Source organism: Stigmatopora nigra, chromosome 19 (assembly GCF_051989575.1).
Source record: "Stigmatopora nigra isolate UIUO_SnigA chromosome 19, RoL_Snig_1.1, whole genome shotgun sequence".
Lineage (NCBI taxonomy): Eukaryota > Metazoa > Chordata > Actinopteri > Syngnathiformes > Syngnathidae > Stigmatopora > Stigmatopora nigra.
Genome location: NC_135526.1, coordinates 9,524,381 through 9,544,748, shown reverse-complemented (window position 1 = coordinate 9,544,748; position 20,368 = coordinate 9,524,381). Strand labels below are relative to the sequence as shown.

Sequence of the window (20,368 nt, the reverse complement as noted above, 5' to 3'; positions counted from 1 at the left end):
AATGATTCTGAGTTCTGAAGAAGTTTTTGAAAACAAACAAAAAATAAAACTCCACATGGAATAGTTGCTTATTTGCAAATGATTTTGGAAAATTTAAGTTGAAAACTTTTTCAAGGTTCAAGGTTTTTCAAGGTTGCCTTTTGGGGGTTTGATATGAAAATGTAAACTTAGGCTCTCTATTAAGGATTTATTTAGAAGACAATTTTTTTTCTCCAACAAACTATTAATCTGTGTATATTTTCGGAGAAAATTTCTTAACAGTATTCACAAACATGCGAGGTATCAAGAAGGCATGCTCAGTGGAGATAGGAGGAGAGGGAGCTGATACTGCACTTGGTGATTTCTGAGTTCTGGTCTTGGTTCTTGCGGATGCGGTAGAAGTGTTCGATGTAACTGGAGCGGCCCAGCAGCTCCACAAAGTCCTCGTCGTGCGTGATGATCAGTAGTTGGAAGTTACGCTGCCCGGAGCGACTCTTGATGATTCTGTGTGGAGAGAGTTGCATGAAGAACATTTACCACTGGAAAGATGCAACTTCCTAAATAAAATTAGCTAATCGGATGCTCTTGACAGCGCAAGGTGCTCCATCAGTTTGAATATCAGTCAAAATGGATGCAGTGTCTAGAACAGCCATTTAAAAAATATATATATATATCCAAGCAATTTTTATTTTATTAATCACAACAATTAATAATGTGAATACTACATACTTTATTGCTCAGCTAGGCTGGCAGTGATTGAGTTGATGAAAAATATTATTTTTTACATTTTTAATGTATAAGTATTATATTTTATTTACATTTTTAATACAAAAAATACTACACAAATTAAACTTTACTAGGATCTATTTTGTTTGGATTAACTTTGATATATGCCCATAGTTAGCTGGGATAGGATTTAACACCCACCGTGACGCTTGTGAGGATAAACACTTCAGAAAATGAAGGACTATTTTTAAATTCCATTCATATTTTATTAACTTATAATTGTATTCGTTCATATAATATATAATTACTTATTATTATTAATAATAAAACAATTACAGTGTTCCCTCGCTTATCGCGGTTAATGGTGACCGGAACCACCCGCGATAAGTGAATTTCCGCGAAGTAGAGATTACCCTTCAAAAATGCTTAATTTGAATTTAATTCCCAAAAAAAATGTTAATTTGTATTTCTTTTTTTACCCCCCCCCCCCCTGTATACAGTACATCATATAGAATACGGGTAGAGTGCAATTCATTTTATAACCAAAAACTCTGTAAAATATGTTGTCTCAATGTAATATTTGCATTTAAAAAAAAAAATAATCCCCCAAAAATCCGCGAAGCTTTGAGTCCGCGGTAGCTGAACCGCGAAGTACCGAGGGAACACTGTAAATCTAAAAACCACATACAGGGACGTGGGATGAAGTTTTTTTCTATTTTTTTCGAACGAAACTTGACCTATTAAGTCATAATAAATATTATAGTAAGTATATATAATATTATAAGTAAAAAGTGTTTCTGCATGTGTGCACTGACTCAACAAGGGCGTGTGCGAGCGACTCAATGTTCTCTCTGTCCAGGTTAGTGGTGGGCTCGTCCAGGGTCAGGATACCGCAATTCAGACAGAAAGTTTCCGCCAAGGCAAGACGTATAATGAGAGATGCCAGCACCTGTGTAAGCACATAGAAGCAACCTCAAAGCACATACATAGAGAGGCCGGAAAGAAGAAATAATTTTTTTTTTTTTTTTTTTTAAATCATGATGTTACCTTCTGCCCCGCACTGCAGCGTCCCCTCATATCCAAAGCGGTGTCTCCATTTACCCTAACTACTCGATAGTTGTAAATCCTCCGTTTTACTCCAGCAGATGAATTCTCATCCATATCTGAGCGGATTTCCACATACTCAATGTCTAGAAAGAGGATGACATTAGAATGAAATCTTGACAACAAAGGCTGAGGTCCCCAAAATACTGACAAAGTTCCCAATCCATACAATGAGTATAAAATTTTCTGCAATGCAAATCGTGTGAAAGGCAAGAGCCATCATTCACTTTTTCCTAAAACTCCCAGTGAATCCAGACTGTTTTGACATTACTGGGTTGTGTGAAAGGCCAAGGCAAGTAAGATGATGCGTCTTGTGATAAGAAAGTTCGGTGGGATCTATGTGTAAAAGAGGTGCATGCATTGTACCTTGTCCTCGGTAGGTGCTGCGCCAAAGGTCTCTGATGATTTTATTGATTTCATCCATCTTCAGACTGTGGAATGTCATGATGGCTCTGGAGGGGAGCAAAGATTAAAGCAATAAACACCACACAAATAAAACAATCATTTTAATTTATGACGTTCTTGGAAAAAAATACATGTATGAATGAATGAATTACTTATAACAGCAACATACAAACTGTTAACTCAAGATGACATGAATATTGTTTATTTGTTTTTTGCAACTTTACAGCCAAGATTGATTTGGAATTAATGTTGTAAAATTGATAAATGTTAGACGGTTGGCTGGAAATTAGGAGAACATTATAAACAAAATAGTTCATAAACTCTGTAGGCAGCAAAAAAAAAATTAAGAATAATAATCATGATTGTGGACCAGAGGAGGCCAAAACAAGATATTTAAATGTGTCTCATACTGAGGTTCGGAAAGCAGATAGGTTGATAAGAAAGACAAAACTGCAGCTAAGTGGGTAGATGTTGTCTTCCTGAGTTACTCGAAGTGTTTGGTCAATAAACTCACTGACTGATGAGAACCTCTGATTTGGTCAAAATATCAAGTGGCAAATCAACCACATTTCTTCCAATGCCTATATACGGCAAAAGAAGGGCAGTTATGTAGAAGGAATTTTTATTTTTAATTTGAATGTTTATCAATCCATCTGATTTGCTTGCTTGACAGAAAATTATACAGCAATTTTTCTTCTATTCATTTCAAAGGTTTTAAACAAATATGGAGAACATAACCTACGAGTATTGAGGACAACTTGTGAAACTATTATTTTTTTAGAACCAGTTGACATGCCTCCTGGGAGTCCTGTTTAATTAAAAACAATTAAAATAATTTTAACATAAAGCAAAAGAAAAACAAGTGTACATAGACAGACTATTGGGGGGTATTTCACTTTGTTCAAAATTGATTTGAACAGATGCTAAAAAAAACGTGTGGCACACGATTTTGAATGTTGCTTTTGCCACTTTTGCGATTGAGTCCACTATGAGGGGAACTAGGCCACACAGTCATCGTCCTTTGAAAGCAACTAAGGCCTTGCTTTTGATCTTGATAATGATGAGCAAGAGCTGACTAACCAAAGTATACGTGCACTTCCACTGTGTTATTATGACAATCAGACTCTGACACATAACCCATGTTGTCACTGTTGACCCTCTCCATACTTCACTTACATTAGGTCTTGTTAGAGGTAGGCGATTTAACAAAAAAAAAAAAATAATTCATTTTCTGAACTGCTTTATCCTTACTAGGGTCACAGGGGGCAAGGGAGCATATCCCAGCTGACTTCGGGCCAGAGGCGCAGGGCACGAGGAAACTGACAACCATTCACGCACACACTCATACTTAGGGGCCATTTAGAGTGTCCAATCAGCCTACCATGTATGTTTTTGGTATGTGGGAGGAAACTGGAGTACCCAGAGAAAACTCAGGCACCCAGGGAAAACATGCAAACTACACACAGGTGGACCGACTTGCATTTGAACCCAGGACCCCAAAGTTGTGAGGCCGACACGCTAACCACAATCTTGGTTTAATGACGATTTAAAAAAACTAAGATTTGGCCCCCCAGAATCACTATTTTTCCTCTTACAAAACATACATATAAAACATCATATAAAGCATACATATCTAAAATTGACGTAAAAGCCGGAAAAAAGCTATTGAAGCTTCCTGAATACGTTTTTGCACTTAGGTAAAAAACAACAACAAAAAAGCTGGTGATTTTAAAGGGGTACAATAAAAATATATATTTAAGTGGTTCCGTTAAAATTACCACCATTTAAAATAATTATATAGATTGATACACCCAGGAAAGGCTTGCTAGCAATACGTTCCCAATCTCTAATCAAAATAATTAAATGATCTTTCGACTTTGTGAGCTCGCCAACATTTTGACGATCTTAATTATCTAATATCGTCATATTGCGATACACTACCATACCTACAGAGATTTACCAATCGTTAAAGCACATTTTTAAATTTGACACAGTTGTATTATTGTAGTGTAAAAGCACGTGCTAAATAATTTCAAGCATTTTGGGTACTAAATCACTTATTTTCTGTTTTTGTACTCAGGCCAAAGCAAGTGCTACATTCAGTTATGTTGCTGATAAGGAAATTTAAAATAGAAATTAGCAGAACTAGAAATTACAAGTCAACCCATTCATTAATGGTAAACAGAAAAATGCAAATATTTGCAGCAAATTCTAAATTTAAAGTACCGTGTTTACTTGCATATATGTCATATCTGTCGGACAAAAAATGATGATTGAATTGAGGGCACGCCTTATATGCGCATGAAATTACATTAGTTATCTTGAAGAATTTGAAGGTAATCCTCCTTCATTATCCTCTTTACTCTCTGGAAAGCACCAGTTCCATTGGCAGCAAAACAGCCCCACAGCATCATACTACCACCACCGTGCTTGACGTTAGGCATGGTGTACTTGGGGTTAAAGACCTCACCTTTTCTCCTCCAAACATATTGCTGAGCATTGTGGCCAAAAAGCTCAATTTTTGTTTCGTCTGACCACACACCTTTTCACCAGAAGGTTTTATCTTTGTCCATGTGATCAGCAGCAAACTTTAGTCGATCCTTAAAGTGCCGCTTTTGGAGCAGGGCTTCCTTCTTGCACGGCAGCCTTTAAGTCCAATGCAAAACACGTTTGACTGTGGACACTGATACCTGTGTTCCGCCAGCTTCTAATTCTCGGCAGATTTTTTTTTTTGTGATTCTCGGTTGAATTTTCACCCTCCTGACCAATTTTATCTCAGCAGCAGGTGATAGCTTGCGTTTTCTTCCTGATTGTGGCAGTGACAAAACAGTGCCATGCACTTTATACTTACAAACAATTGTTTGCATTGTTGCATTGCTGCTTTGAAATGGCTCCAAGTGACTTTCCTGACTTGTTCAAGTCAAGGATTTGCTTTTTCAGATTCATGCTGAACTCCTCTGACTTTCCCATTGTAGTGTTTGTGGGTGTTTGCATCCAATGAGCCCTATTTAAATGGCCTCAGAGAAGTCACCAGCAGTAGTCACTCATAATCACTCACAAGAAGTCAAGACGCCATGCAATGAAGCTCATTTCAATGACATAACTTTCTAAGCCACAAAAATTGCTAATTCGTGTTGCTGTATCTATATTTTTGACCCATCAGATTTGATCACTTTTTTTCTGTTCACCCATAATAAAGCCAGAGAAGAACCAAACTAAGAACTAAACTTCTTGAATGTTTTTGTGAGAAAGAAGTATCTGTTCCAATCACTCTATCAGAGAAAAATCAAAGTTGTGGAAATAACTCAAGAGAGCCATGACCTTATGTTCTTCACAAGTGTATGTAAACCTTTGACCACAACTGTTGTTATTAACCTGCAGCCAGTGATGGTCAAGTGGTGCATGTTATCGTTCAGAGACATGATGAGTCCATGTGTCTTGACCTCCACGGCAGAGGCCCCATCGAACCCCTGAGACCGGCTCACCGAACCCAGGCTAAGAACCATTGGTATAACCAAAATCCAAAGGGGATGAACCTGAGTCCCCTCAATGACGGTGGAATATTTTGGCAAATGAGCTACAATGTCAGGTTTAGTATAATGGCGCCAGTGCACTATTTTGATCTGATCTGGAGTAAGGACAGACTATACTTTCATTTGAGCATTTCAAGTTCGCAAATTTAAAAATTCATGGTCCGCCTACTCAGAAATCTCCTCAAAAACTTAATAATTAAAGTTAGCACAATTTATTTGTTCATTTTATGGACTGCGTAATCTCACAAGGGTCACTAGAGCCTATACCTGCTAACTACGGGCAACAGGCAGCAGACACCCTGAATAGGTGGCCAGCCAACCAGTAGTAACTTTGACGAGTTATAAATACTCAACACAAGTTATTGACAAAAAAAAACCTAGAGTTAAGATTGGTTAAATTCTCAAGTTAGCACAATTAACTAGATTTTTTACCAACCATTTTATGGAATTTAGAGGCAATTATAAACCTTTCTAGGGAGATATCTTACTTACTGATCAAGGGCCTTGTAGTAAAGATCCAGGTCTTTGACGACCAGCTCTGTGGTGCGCATTACAATCATCTTGTTTTTGTAGAGTTCATCTGCTTTTTTGTATTGGTCTTCTCGCAGCTCTTTTCTGTGAGGGAACCACCCAGAGACGTCAAGCCTTTGTACAAAAACGTGATAGAAAGGCAATGAGGCTAATCATCAAGTGAGGCTCACTTGTAATGCAACAACTCCTCCTCGAAGCCTTTCTGGCGACCGAACGCAATGTTACGGTTCGTTTTCAGGTCATCCACTTTACGCTCCGCGTCACGTCGTTCCCTGCACAAGCAGAAAATTAGGTATTGGGATCATCTCGATATGAATTGAGCAACACTTTCTTGGATTTACTTGTTGAAATGCATCTTACTGGCGTAGCTGCATCACTTTCATGTTGCCTATGTCTTTGCAAAGGGCTTCTCGCTTAGCCACAACTTCTTTAAGCTCTTCCAGCCGCTTTCTTAGAGTCAAATTGTCCAGCAACCAGCGCTCTTGTACCTGCATTAGAGCGATAACATACATTACTGCAATACAGTTTATTGTACAGCTGTGCGTTTTTCACACAGGGTGTAGAGTTTAATTGAAAGGGGCAGTAAGATATTAAACATCTGGTCCAGGGGAGGGCAAACTGTTCCAAAGAGGGCTGCTGTGGGTGGGGATTTAATTCAAACCCATAAAGAGGACAGCTTTTCACTAATCTGGTGTCATACAAGTGCAATCAGTGGAGTGCATTCAGGGGCTTCTTGTTTTGGTAGAAACCACATTGGTTAAAGTGTCCATGCTAGATGGGTTGGAAGAAAACCAACACCAACAGCGGCCCTTGAGGACTGGTTTGCCCACCCCTCATCTGGATAATCTAGGCTTTTAATGGCAACTCCATAACCCTTGATTGACTCAAGAAACACTTAGTGGAATATTTTACTTTCTGAGTGTCGATGTCTTGTCGAATATTTCCCATCTCTTTGTTGATCTTTTCTTTGTGTCGATCAGCCTCATGGAGTAGTGTGTTTGTTTCTTGAAGCTCAGATTCTTTTTGCTGCAAAAGTTTCATCTGTAATTGCACCGCTCACCGAAATACTTGAGGATCCGAATGAAAGCAGTAAATGACTTGCCTCCTTGTATTCGTGTTTGCCCTCATCAATATACTTGCTGATGTCCTTTTCTAAGATGTTGATGGTCTTGATTCTCTCTTTGATGACATTGATCTACCATTGACAAAGTATCTCAAAAGATGAGCATAACTGTGCACGGACAGAAAAGTTAGACTTGTGACTATGTATACCACCTTCTCCTGTCCTTCTTCTTGCTTCTCCTTTTTGCGTTCCATCAGCTCCTGTTTCTCCAACTGCATCTTATCCAGGGTGGAGGATAGAGGAGAAAGCTGCTCCTTAGCATCCTGGTTGTGGGCGAGAACACGAGATTAAACTTTTTCTGGGTCCGTCCTAAAATTTGAAATTCAAGTCAAAAGCAGAGACATGATACTTGTGGAATGAGAGTGAGAATACCCGGATGTCCCTGGTTAAAGCTTGTATCTCAGTGGTGAAATCAATACACTGATCCTCCAGCTGCTTCTGCTTCTGCATGTCACTGCTCAGCTGTAGTTTCTCCGCTTTGGTCTCATTCACACAGCTCCTTAACATCTGAATCTGGTCCTGCTGGTCTTGGATTAGCTTCCGTTTAAGCTCCATTTTGCTGGATGCTGTGTCAAATCAAATATCAAGAACTGTGCAAGTATTTCTAAAGACGTTCTATGACTTCTCCATGAGTCTTGGTTGAATGTGGAGAGTGGACGCTGGAAATTATTGTATTGCAGTACAAGTGTAACATGATTGTAAATTGTCCACCAATTTCACTTGGTAAGAAATCCTTAAGTTATGTGTGAGTGTAAAACATATCTACCAGGGCTTTATTCAAATTTGGAAACTGAGCTGTCTGACATTTTCTCACCAGTGTCTAACTTGAGCTGTGTCTCTTGTTTCTCCTGACTGACTTGCTGGATGGTTCTGGTCAAGTCTACTCCCTGGAGTTTGGCTGCATTCTGAGCTATTTTCCTCTCTGCTTCTTTTAGGTCCATCTACAAAAAAATAATAATAATAAAATATAAAAAAATTAAGTCGTTGGGACAACCAGATTTTTTTTATAGAGACCCAATGAAATCTCTTGATTTTATTCTGGTGGAAAAAGTGGCGAGTAGTACCAGGAATCTGTCCATTAGAGCAATGTCCTGCTGACAGGCCTTGGCGGTTTCTTCCTCTGACATTAACGTTCCAAGCAGAGTCTCCTGCTCTTCTACATCACCTTTCAGTCGTTCGATGTCTCTGTTCACACTCTGCAGACGATTTCTAAGATCAGGCAACTCCTTCTCTTGCAACTGAGAAATAGACTGCCTGTGGGAAAGGGTAAACATTTTTGTTTAATCATGTAGCCGGACTAAATTACCCCTTTCTATTCATAATTTGTTTATGTGTGCCCAGGCTTGAGTGGGTTTTCTCTATGTACTCCCGTACATCTCCAAAAAATGCATGGTAGGCTAGTTGAACACGCAAAATTGCTTCTAGCTAGGAGTGTTAGCGTGAATGGTTATCCATCTCCTTGTGCCCTTTGATGAACTGGACACCACTTCAGGGTGTCTCCTACCTGGTGCCTAAAGTTGGCTAGGATAGGCTCCATCCCCCCCTGCAACCCTTGGAAGTTTTATAAACAAGTGAATTTAACCTCTCTAGACCCAAACTCTTGCAAGGCATGCACTTTTATTTTCTCTTTGATATCAAGGATATAATTAGGCTTCAAATGAATGTAATAACTAAGAATTATTTTTGTAATTTATATGAAGTTCTTGAGAAAAATGATGTCCACATCATAAGTGGATGCCAGGCCTTTGTAGTCCAAAATTTAAGTTATTTTGACAACCAAAAATGTGATGTCCACACGTGGACGCCAGGTCAGAGGAGGTTAAATACAAACACACATCAGGTGTAAGAATATGCAAGTATTTAAATTTTTTGTTTGGTACAGTGTTCCCTCGGTTATCGCGGTTAATGGGGACCGGGACCACCCGCGATAAGTGAATTTCCGCGAAGTAGGGATTCCCCTTCAAAAATGCTTAATTTGAATTTAATTCAAAAAAAAAATTGTTTCAATGTAATATTTGTATTTTTTTCCCCAAAAAATCTGCAAAGCTCTGAGTCTGCGGTAGCTGAACCGCGAAGTAGCGGGGGAACACTGTATTTACAAAAAGTATGTACTGTAACAATAACTCTACTGCTGTGTAAATGAAAAGTGGCTAGACTAAAATATGGATAAATTTGGGTGTGGGAACAGAAGTCTGCTCGCGCCCTTGGAGTTGAGTTCTCATACCTGACGGGTCTTAGGGTCAACATTTCATCTCGCCTCCTCTCTTTTTTCTTCAGGTCCTGCTCTGTGTTTTTCAGCTTATCTGGAACCAGACGCAGTTTGGACTGCATGTCGCTGATGACCTCCTGCAAGTCCGGCTCGGATGGAAACGTCCGTTGGCAGACGGGGCAGCAGGGCTCCCTCTCCTCGGTCAGCTGGCTGATGAACTGGGTGTAAACAGCAGTGGCCCCGGCGAGCATAGCTGGAAAAAAGATGAATTGAACTGTGCAATTTCTTTGCATAAATGCAAGCAATAGCTCTTACCTCTTTGTTTTGAAAATTTTTCCAGGTCGTCCTGCACTTTGGTGAGATCCAGCTCTAGATCTTGACTGCCACACACGCTGAAGAATCTTTCTTCGTCAGTTGTCAACTGCTGTTCTTTTTTGCGCAGTTCGGCGGCTATGTGGCTCTTATTCTGCTCACTTGAAGCTAGCTCCTTGCTGTGTTTTTAAACCACATAACACCAATTATTACAAAGGTTTAATAACAAGACTTAAATTACAAGTGGCACCTTCAACGCGAAGTATAATGCTGGTAGACATTCAATCTTTATCAATTTCAAAGCAACCTGTATTTTTTTCAGCCACTTTTCAGCATGCGCCACACCTCACATGCTTTGAGTAATTCACTGTTCCAAATTTGTAATGGAACAAGCAAAGAATTTCGATGTGTTTCTTCAGAACGTGCATTTTAAAATTTAAAAATAATGTATGGAATAAGTTTCTTCAGTACGTGCATTTTAAAATTTAAAAATAATGTATGACATAAGAATAATCAAATATTTCAAACTCAGCCTATTAACAATTATCTAAGCTTCATTTTGACATTCAACCATAAAAGGGTTGGCACTGCAAACAAAATAAAAGGCTTAAATTGGCTGATAGGTCTTTACAGATTTAATTTCAGTGTGTAGATATCTAATTGTATAGCTCATTTTGTACTGAGCAGTTAGAAATGTTCTTATTTTCACCATTATTTCCATTTTCTGCTCTGTGGTGATCAAAAACAGTTTTTCTTTGCGAAATATATTAAAAATAATATTAAGTCATTCAAACTTTAAAGGTGCCACTGCATTTGCGAGACCTGCTCTAATTTGAAAACACACTTGATTTTGGTTAGTTTGGTCCTGATGCTGTTTATTTCCTTTGACTTAGCATAAACCCAGTCCTCGAGTTGTCTTTTGTTGGGGAAGTGACCCAGCAGGGACACCAGATCGTCATTATGACGCGACTTGATCTTGCGTACCTGCTCCTCTTTCTCTTTCTACATGACCAAAAAAGGCGACGTTAGAAGGGGAAACAACATCATATATATATGTATTGGAGAGAGCCCACACAAGTATAACAAATCTCACCTTGTCCTTTGTTAACATGTCCATCTGTGTGCGTGCAGTTGTGTGCTTGTTGAGTGTTCCCATTTCTTGATCCAGCTGCCTCTGAGCGCGGTCAAGTTCTGTCTTTTCTCTCTGGAGCTCCAAAACCTCAGCTTTCAGGTGCTCTATGTTGGATGTCTGTAAAGCACTCTTCAGCTCACGCTCCTGGAAATTAGAACGGATTATACTGAAAGCTTGGGGACAGCGAGCTTTACAATAGCTTTGAAAAGTAAACACACTCACCACTTTGGCCAGCTCATTTTCAAGCTCCTGCATTTTGCCTGAAGAGCCTTCTAACCTCTGAAGCTCAGCCCGGACATTACGGAGCTCTTGCTGCTTCTTTCCCTGAAGATCCTTTTTCAGGTCCACTGTCCTCTCCAGACCTGTCTTCTTATCCCTGATCTCATCAATGGACTGTTGTTTCAGCTGCTCTTTTTCCCTCAAGTCCACCTGTTTCCAGCAATGAGAAGTATGGTACGGCACTCAATGTACTGTACAGTGGTACCTCTACATACGAGCGGCTCTACCTACGACGAAAATTTCGAGCAAATCATTCGCTCTAGATACAAGAAAAATTTCGAAATGCGAGAAAGCCAGGTGGCCATGACCTTTTTTGTCGCATCTCTTTTGTGTATAACAGATATATAAGAGCACTGAACGATTTTTTCACACGAGTTTCTCCTCCACATGGACCAGAAAACGCACGACGCGCATGTGCGAGCAAAAAGACGGCTTTCTGGGTAATGAAGTATACTCGTGCACACAACACCGATAGCCAATGGCACCCTTTCTCCCTGGCCGGACGTTTGGTCGCCCGGACGTTTGGTCGCCCGGGCGTTTGGTCGCCCGGACATTTGGTCGCCCGGACGTTTGGTCGCCCGGACGTTTGGACTCCCGGACATTTGGTCGCCCGGACGTTTGGTCGCCGGACGTTTGGTCCCCGGTCTTTTGGTCGCCAGTCAAATGATGACAGAGAGTAAGTACTGTTGAAAACTGCCCTCAACAAGAGTTAAATATCTAAATATCTACTGTTGATTCATGACGGAGAGAAAAGTTAATATCTAAGTACTATTTAATATCTAAGTACTGTTGAAACCAGCTCTCAAAATTATATTCACAAGAGGTTAATATCTAAATATCTTTCTCAGAATAAAACTTCATTACCCACAATCAATATATGGGTAAGCTGAGCTGTTGCATTTCCTGTTTTCCTTCCTTAGCCTGTTGGCCTCCGCGATCACTCATTCAAGACTACTTCTCGTTGGCAAGTGGGCGTGCGTTATCCTATTGTGAGGACATTTGTGTGCATAATTTTCGGAATATTTTGAAGGGAATACAACAGCAAACAGCCCATCGATAGGGAATGTGAGGGTGGAGGTGTTTTAAACAGATAACCCAGAGAACGCAGGTAAAATAAAAATTAAAACAAAATTAGAATTCAGTTTTTTTGTAAAGTTACATTAAACGTATGTTTGAGTGTGTTTGTATACATTAATCCTAGTCCTCAGTGTGCTCAGGGAGGGTGTCTGTATGCTCAGACATGAAAAATTAGCGCGAACATTGGTTCTAATCATGTTGGTATCAAGAGCAATCATCTTCTCCCGATAGAGCATTCTCCATCTTAATGATGATTTTTTTCCCTCCTTCCAAAATAGAATCCGAACAAGTTTTATTTGGCACGCTATTCTTCCATTGGATACGCACCCAGCCTTGAGTGCTACCCATTTCAACGTCAAGAATCGCTGCCCTGATTTCCGGCATTTTTTCATCTCCCATCTTCCGCTTGCGAGTTTCAGCGTGAATTGTGACATTACTTAGGACGTTTAAGAGGCATTTAACGCTGATTCAAAATGCATACAATGCTGGAAGAGGCCTGCTTTCGTCTTTCTATGAACGGTGCAAAATGTAATGTAGTCCAAAGAAAACATAGAACACTTTGTATTATCTCCATGTTGTTTTTTCTACGATGAAATTTTGTTTCTTCTGTGCTGATTGCCACCCATTCTATTTAGGGTTGAAGGTTACTTAACCCGTAGGCAGGTGTCTTAAAAAGTTAATGTAGAACCCTACTGTAGTATTGGTAGCAGAGTGTTGTGTTATACTTCCATTAGATGAGTTTGTAGTAGCAGTAGGGATTGTGTTATACATCCACTAAATCAGGGCTGCTCAAATGTTTTTGCTCAAAGAACTAGTTTTTAAGGATCCAACGTTGCGCGATCTACCCTTTTTTCTTTGGCCCGACAAAGCTCAGCAGTTATGCGTGCTGATGATATATCACATGCGGAAAGGACTCCAAATATTATAGGAAGGTAGTAATCATGCTTGGACTCACGGTGGCGCTGCTTCCCAGCTCAGGTCCAATATGTTTTTTTTTTTTATACCAATAGTAGTCCTACCTTAGCGATCGACTGGTAGCTCGCGATCGACGTATTGGGCACCCCTGCATTATATATAGCTGGAGTATTAGGAGTAGTTGGTTGTGTTATAAATCTACTAGATGGAGCTGTGCTAAAGGGAATTTCACACAATGATGAACCAATATTGATCCATATAAAGGGCGCATTGGATTATAAGGTGCAGTTTTGGGGTTTTGAGACAAGTGAAATCTTTTGTAGTCATATAGGGCAGAAAATCGGGTAATTAGACAATTGACCGACCTGAGTGCTCTGAGTTTGTCTTACCATAACCTGAGCAAGCGCTTCTTTTTCCTGCTCCAGTCTCTGTGTGATATGACGATGAAAGCTCTCCAGCTGAAGATTTGTGAAAGGTGGCCGGTCATAACCCTCAACCTCCAGATGGGACGACAACGAACGGATCTGTGACAACAAAAAGACAAGTGAGTTGACAGACCTTCTAATCAAACACATCTATGTATTTTCAATCAGACTGCCAGTACAGAGCTCAAATATAAAATGTATGAAGTTCATCAAAAAGCGCATAGGGTGCACCTGTGTGTCACGGGTCTTTATGTTTTGAGTGTGGCGGTCAGCCTGCAGCTGGAGACGTCCTGGCGAGAAGAGATATTTTTTCATCTTTTGCCAGATAAATTTTCGTATTATTCAATCCGGGAACAAAAACATAGGTAAACGAGTACCTTGCTCCACTAGGAGATCGGACTTGACCCGGTTGAGTCTAAAACATTCCCGGTTTGCTCTCTCCAACTCCTTCTGGCAGTCAGTCAGCCGACGTTCCTTCTCTCTCACTGTTTTCTGATGGTTCTGATGAAGCTCTTGCAGCTGCTCAGTGGAACCCTGGAACACCTGCAAACTCACTGATTACTCAATGTACATTGCTCTAGAGTATTTAGAGTCATTTTCTATTTACATAGCCGTATGGATTGCAGTAAAGTATACAGTGTTCCCCCGCTACTTCGCGGTCCAGCTACCGCGGACTCAGAGCTTCGCGGATTTTTTGGGGGGAAAAAAAATACAAATATTACATTGAAACAACATATTTTACAGCTCTTTTTGTTATAACATGAATTTCACTCTCTCTACCCGTATTGTATTTGGTGTACTGTATACATATGTGTATGTATATGTATATGTATACACACATATATATATATATATATATATATATATATATATATATATATATATATATATATATATATATATATATATATATATATATATATATATATATATATATATATATATATATATATATATATATATATATATATATATATATATATATATATATATATATATATATATATATATATATATATATATATTTTTTTTTTTTATTTTTATTTTTTATTTTTTGGGTGGGGGGGTAATTAAATTCAAATTAAACATTTTTGAAGGGGAATCCCTGATCGCGGAAATTCACTTTTCGCGGGTGGTCCCGGTTCCCATTAACCGCGATAACCGAGGGAACACTGTACATGTTATGTTAACCATCTTTCACCTGTTCCATTGTTTCTTCCAACTCCCTGTTATCTTCCTCCATCTGTTTTTTCCTGCTGTCCAGAGCCTTAATGTCATTGTCCAACTTCATCACCTTGCTCAGTTTTGAGTCAATATCTGTGAGCTGATTCTGATAGTCAAAAAGAAGTTAGGAAAAGGACAATTTTAAATTTTTTTTGCCATTTTATCATTTGGGTATCAAATGAAGACTGCACAGACCTCCAGTGGGTCAATCTGGCTTTCAATCAGTTGTACGCTGTCCTTGGAGGCCATAAGCTGAGCTTCCTTGCTGGCGACAATCTCTCGAATTTTTTGTGCCTTCTCCTTGTTCTGCTTCAAGAAACGCAACTCTACCTGACACTCTTTAACTGTGTTGTTCTGCTTTAGACGTAACTGACGTATCGTGTCCAGAGCCTTGATATACCTTGAAGGCAATAAGAACGTCAAATATACATTCACCGGCAAAATGTAGAAAAGAATGCAAAGAGTTGAATTTACTTAGTTGTCGCGAAGATGGAATCAAACTTGTCTTTGAGTGCTTTGCCCTCACTAAGAGGCCAGTTGGACTCCTCTTGATGGCAAAATATGACGTGATTCAACACCGGCTTAGACACACCAAGTGCCGAAATCATCTCACGATCTAGCTCGCCACACTTAGATGACAAGCTGACCCTTTGACCATCCCTGCGAATGGAAAAAAATAAACAATTATTCGCTTTGATTGTCAAGGCACGCACCAGAACATTATATGAACATTTTCACAACAGAAAGACCATATAATTGATAGATTTGAATAAGAGCTGAGCAATATGGCAAAAAATGTCATCACGATGCAAAAAAAACCCCAAAAAAAACCAAGATGATATTGACAATTAGCACGATAACTATCGCATCTTTTTCGTTTCAAATTGGAAAATTCAAACACTGTGATGTCAAGTCAGAACAATATTACAGCTACCTTCAGGCCAGAAGCTGGGGACACCCTGAATTGGCACCCAGCCAATCACAGGGTATGAAGAGAAGAACAACCATTCACACCCACACTCATACCTATGGGCAATTTATAGTGTCCAATCAGCCTACATTACATGTTTTTTTTTGAATGTGAGAGGAAACCGGAGTACCGAGGGGAAACCCACGCAGAACATGCAAACTGACCTGGATTTGAACCCAGGTCTCCCACAGTGAGGCCTATGCGCTAACCAGTCAGACGCCAGGCCACCCCAAATTTTTATCAGTAGTTTTTATTATTATTGTTGACAAAAATTATTTCATAATAATTATCGTTATTGTTTTATTGCCCAGCTCTAGTTTGAATTATGCATTGGAATTGTAAAGAACTGAACTTACTTTATCCGAGTAATTACTTGTTCCAAACTCTTAAATGAGTAGTTTTTTGCCTTCAGCGTGCAGGACATGGAACGTTGGATACTAACTTTCTCACCATTGACATCAGAGAACAGAAGTCGAATCTGCGCTCGCACCTCTGTCTCGTGTGCTTCCTGGAATCACATGTTAATGAACGCTTGGAATGGGGAACCTATAGCTCTCAAGAGCATTACAATAGAGCTCTAGAAATTTAAAAAACATTAAGAGGAAAAAGCAACTGATAATAACCATTGGTTATTTTTAATATTAAAAAATGTTCAAAATGAAATGTATTATTCGCTTTAAAAAGCAGATTGCTCCATTTGTAAAATAATTAACATTGTTGGTTAATAATTTCATTAACTGAGGCTTAACATGTTTCACTTTTTGGGTTTAAACAATCATAATATATTTTTTTAATTGATTCACCTTTGGATCATGGACAAATGCACCTCCTTTCGAACCTGGAGGAAGTTCTCCTGCAGTTGCATACTTGAGGCACTCAATAATGGTCTGGATAAGAAAAATATATATCCTGCTATTACTTTGGCTCAAAAGCATCAAATGGTTGACCGTTGACCTCGTACCGTTTTGCCTGCACCATTGGGACCAACCAGAACAGTGAGGGGAGAGAAGAATGAGATAACTTGCTTGTCTTTGTCCTCAGTGCCAAAGCTACGCACCCCAAGGATGCTCATCTTGTCAATTTTGGACATTTTTGCTTTCTGCAAGAGACAACAAAAGGATCAAATAGTCATCCGAATATTGTTCTAAGATTAATTTTGTTCTTTAGAGGTAATTTTAGAAGGATATGTCAAACCACAGGACAGTTTAATAGTACATTCAGATGGGTTTTCTTCAACTTTAACCTGATTTGCCTTACTTTGTGAAGTGTATAAACTTCTGGAAACGTGAGGGTGCGAATAAACATTTGGTTGCATTTTCTATGTTTTTTCTTATTCATTTATAATTTGAGCATCAGATGTCACATTTTAGGCAACACAGAAGATATATGGACTTTTACCTTTGCATGCTTTAACAAGCCTAACCAACTGAATGTAGTGTTTCTGAGTGTGTAGTTATTGCTTCAAAAATCTAACGTCACTCAAGAGGACTCTCCTGGATAAGCTAGCTAACAACATTAATGTAAAGTTATGTTAGCAAAAATCAAATGAACAAACGTCAACGGAACACACGCAATACCAATAATCGCCAACGTTTGCAAATGAACAAGATTACAAATAGTTATTTACATTGGAGTGTCTTCTTAGTACACTAAAGTTCAGTCCAAGCTTTCGCGCTGCATGGTATGGTGACGTCACGACTCACAACGTTTGGTCTTCTGTACAATTTATTATCTCACTACCGCCATTAGTGGCGTGGAGTGTAAAGTTTTTTCTTTTTACTCAAACTGAAATAATACCACCAAATTTGAAATACAAACTGCTACTACTACTCCTATTAACATATGATTACTGTACATGGGCAAAGCATTGTACCGATTTTTTGTCCAACTGTGTTAGTATATACATTAATGAGAAAACTAATTTATTATCATATTATGTAAATTGTCAAAAATTGTTTATGAAACCCATGGACTAAGAATATATATTTTTGCAATGGAATGAAGCAAAACTGTGTCGAAAAATATAATAACAATATAATAATAAAAATGAAAACATTCTATTTAGCTATGTAATTACTTCACTGTAAAGTTTACTTTTACGGAATGTAAAATATCAGTGTCATCTTAGAAATGTTCTAAAAGTTAAAAATTCAGGGGGAGACGGGATAAGATTGAGGAAATACCCTATTCATTTCAGCAAAGATTTGAAATCTGAATGATTTAAGGAAGCATGTATGTTGAAACAAGAGAATATGCTCAGTATTCATGTCTGGAAGCTAAATAACACAAGACAAAGCACCTCAGAGAAGATACATTATTTATTCATTCATTTATTTATTCATTTACTCGTTTTCTGAAGTGCATAGTGTTCTTTTAATGGAATGATGTGCCTCAAAATGATTGCAGGGGGTGCTGGAGCCTATCCCAGCTGATTTCAGGCCATAGGCGGGGTACACTTTACACTCCACGCCACTAGGTGGGGAATTGGTAGCCAGCCGATCGCAGTGCACAAAGGGACACGCTCACATACATTCATAACTAGGAGCAATTTAGAGTGTCCGAGTCAGCTTACCATACATCTCTTTGGAATGTGGGTTGAAACCAGAGTACCCAGAGAAAACCCACGGCCCGGGGAGAACATGCTAACTTCACACAGAAAGGTCCGAACCTGGATTTGAAACCAGGTCTCCCCACTGTGAGGCCGACGCGCTAACCACTCTGCTGCCGGACCGCCCTTAGGGGCCAATGCCGGTAATTGAAAGGAAACAAGCTACTCAATGCGAAGCCGGTGAAACTCAATGGTCAACACGAAAAGTCATAAATTCTTGCAGAAATTTGATTCAATAGTACCAGAAGTTAATTGTCTCTTCTAACTTATTGTTAAAGGTCATCCTCCAATCAAATCAAACACTCCCCTAAAAAACATATCCACATCTCTATTCTATTCTACCCCTGTTGTATTTTGTTTGCTTTTTGGAGCAGACATAAATTAGCCTGCATGACTGCTTGTGTGTGTGAGCTGGCTTGTGTGTGCGCTTTCTGTTTGCATCCAGTGTGGTCGTGGTTTGAACTTGGGTGGCTGCACGCATAGCCTGGCTCCGAGCTGTGGGGAAATGTGGGCGTTGTGTCTGCCAGGCTTCTTACACTTGGCTTGTCTACATGCATTACACTCTTTTACAAAACATAGTCAACTACACACGCATACACACCCACACTTCTCATAACACGTGCCTAATCATGAAACGTCATAGAAACACATAAGCAAAAGCCTGGAATAGGATAATCTGTGTTTAAAAGGTTATGCACAATAATTGACATACATCTACACAGTCCTTCACTACCAGCTGCTTTCAAAGCATTGTTCTCAATTCCCCTGCCAATGTAGTACAGTGTTCCCTCACTTATCGCGGTTAATGGGGACCAGGACCACCCGCGATAAGTGCATTTCCGCGAAGTAGGGATTTCCCTTCCAAAATGCTTAATTTGAATTTAATCCCCCCCCCCCGCATTTTTTTACCCCCTATATACAGTACAACATATAGAATACGGGTAGAGAGAGTGAAATTCATGTTATAACAAAAATAAACTGTAAAATATGTTGTTTCATTGTAATATTTGTATTTTTTTCCCAAAAAAATCTGCAAAGCTCTGCGTCTGCGTTAACTGAAGCGCAAAGTATCGGGGGAACACTGTACATCTTGACTGATTTTTATGGACAGCAAAATAAATTGTGTTTTGTGACAATGTGAAACTACTAAAAGAAAAAGTGCATTCTTTATTTTTCACCTACAAGGGTTTTCTTTTATCTTTTTATTTTCTTTTGTAAATAGACAGTATCTTATAGGTTGGTTTTACAAAATCACAAAAATAAGTTTAAGTCAAAGGTTTGCTATCAAAATACTGAATTTATAGGCATAACAGGAACCGAAGGAGTGAATGGATCCACGAAGGGAAAGTTCCTCCAAAAAACAATTGAATGCTAAACTATAAATTCATTGGATGGTAGCAGATAATTAACTGGTGTTAATTATTTTTCTCTACCACTTATCCCCACAAGGGCCACGGAGGGTGCTGGAGGCTATCCCAGCCAATTATGGGCACCATGAAGGGGTCACTCAGAATTGTCGGACAGCCAATCGCAGGGCTCAAGGAGAAGGACAACCATTCACACTCACACTCAAACCAAGGAGCAATTTAGAGTCTTCAACCTGCCTACCATTTATGTCCCTTGATCCAAGAACTGCATTAACTCTTCACTAGGGCACACCTAATATAATGTATAATAATAATTAACTGATGCTGCCTCGTGCTATTGAGGTTCACTCGCCTGTCTTTGGGGTGGGCAAGTGTGTGCTCGATTCCCACTGGTGGCAGTATGATTGTGAGTGCATATGGTCGTTTGTCTCTCTGTGTGCCCTATGACT

General features: G+C 39.2%; 1 protein-coding gene across 2 annotated transcripts; it reads right to left on the bottom strand.

The window, feature by feature from the left end:
* Positions 1-173: 173 nt before the first annotated feature.
* LOC144213020 (DNA repair protein RAD50-like) lies at positions 174-17,662 on the bottom strand. 2 transcript variants are annotated; one of them, XM_077741256.1, is made up of 28 exons: positions 17,572-17,662; positions 16,906-17,043; positions 16,748-16,831; positions 16,301-16,452; positions 15,449-15,634; positions 15,170-15,374; positions 14,952-15,080; positions 14,128-14,293; positions 13,982-14,040; positions 13,715-13,849; positions 11,277-11,483; positions 11,016-11,198; positions 10,767-10,924; positions 9,926-10,101; positions 9,626-9,863; positions 8,466-8,655; positions 8,216-8,342; positions 7,774-7,967; positions 7,554-7,664; positions 7,381-7,473; positions 7,191-7,304; positions 6,639-6,766; positions 6,449-6,550; positions 6,240-6,362; positions 2,176-2,261; positions 1,753-1,895; positions 1,521-1,654; positions 174-483 (listed from the first exon to the last, which is right to left on the bottom strand). In XM_077741256.1, exons 2-28 carry the CDS (start codon positions 17,032-17,034, stop codon positions 297-299), a joined length of 3,939 nt encoding a protein of 1,312 aa, XP_077597382.1. In that variant the 5' UTR covers positions 17,035-17,043; positions 17,572-17,662; the 3' UTR covers positions 174-296. The 2 variants fall into 2 exon arrangements, with proteins under 2 accessions (XP_077597382.1, XP_077597383.1); XM_077741257.1 differs by lacking the exon at positions 17,572-17,662 and adding an exon at positions 17,343-17,513.
* Between the last annotated feature and the right edge of the window lie 2,706 nt (positions 17,663-20,368).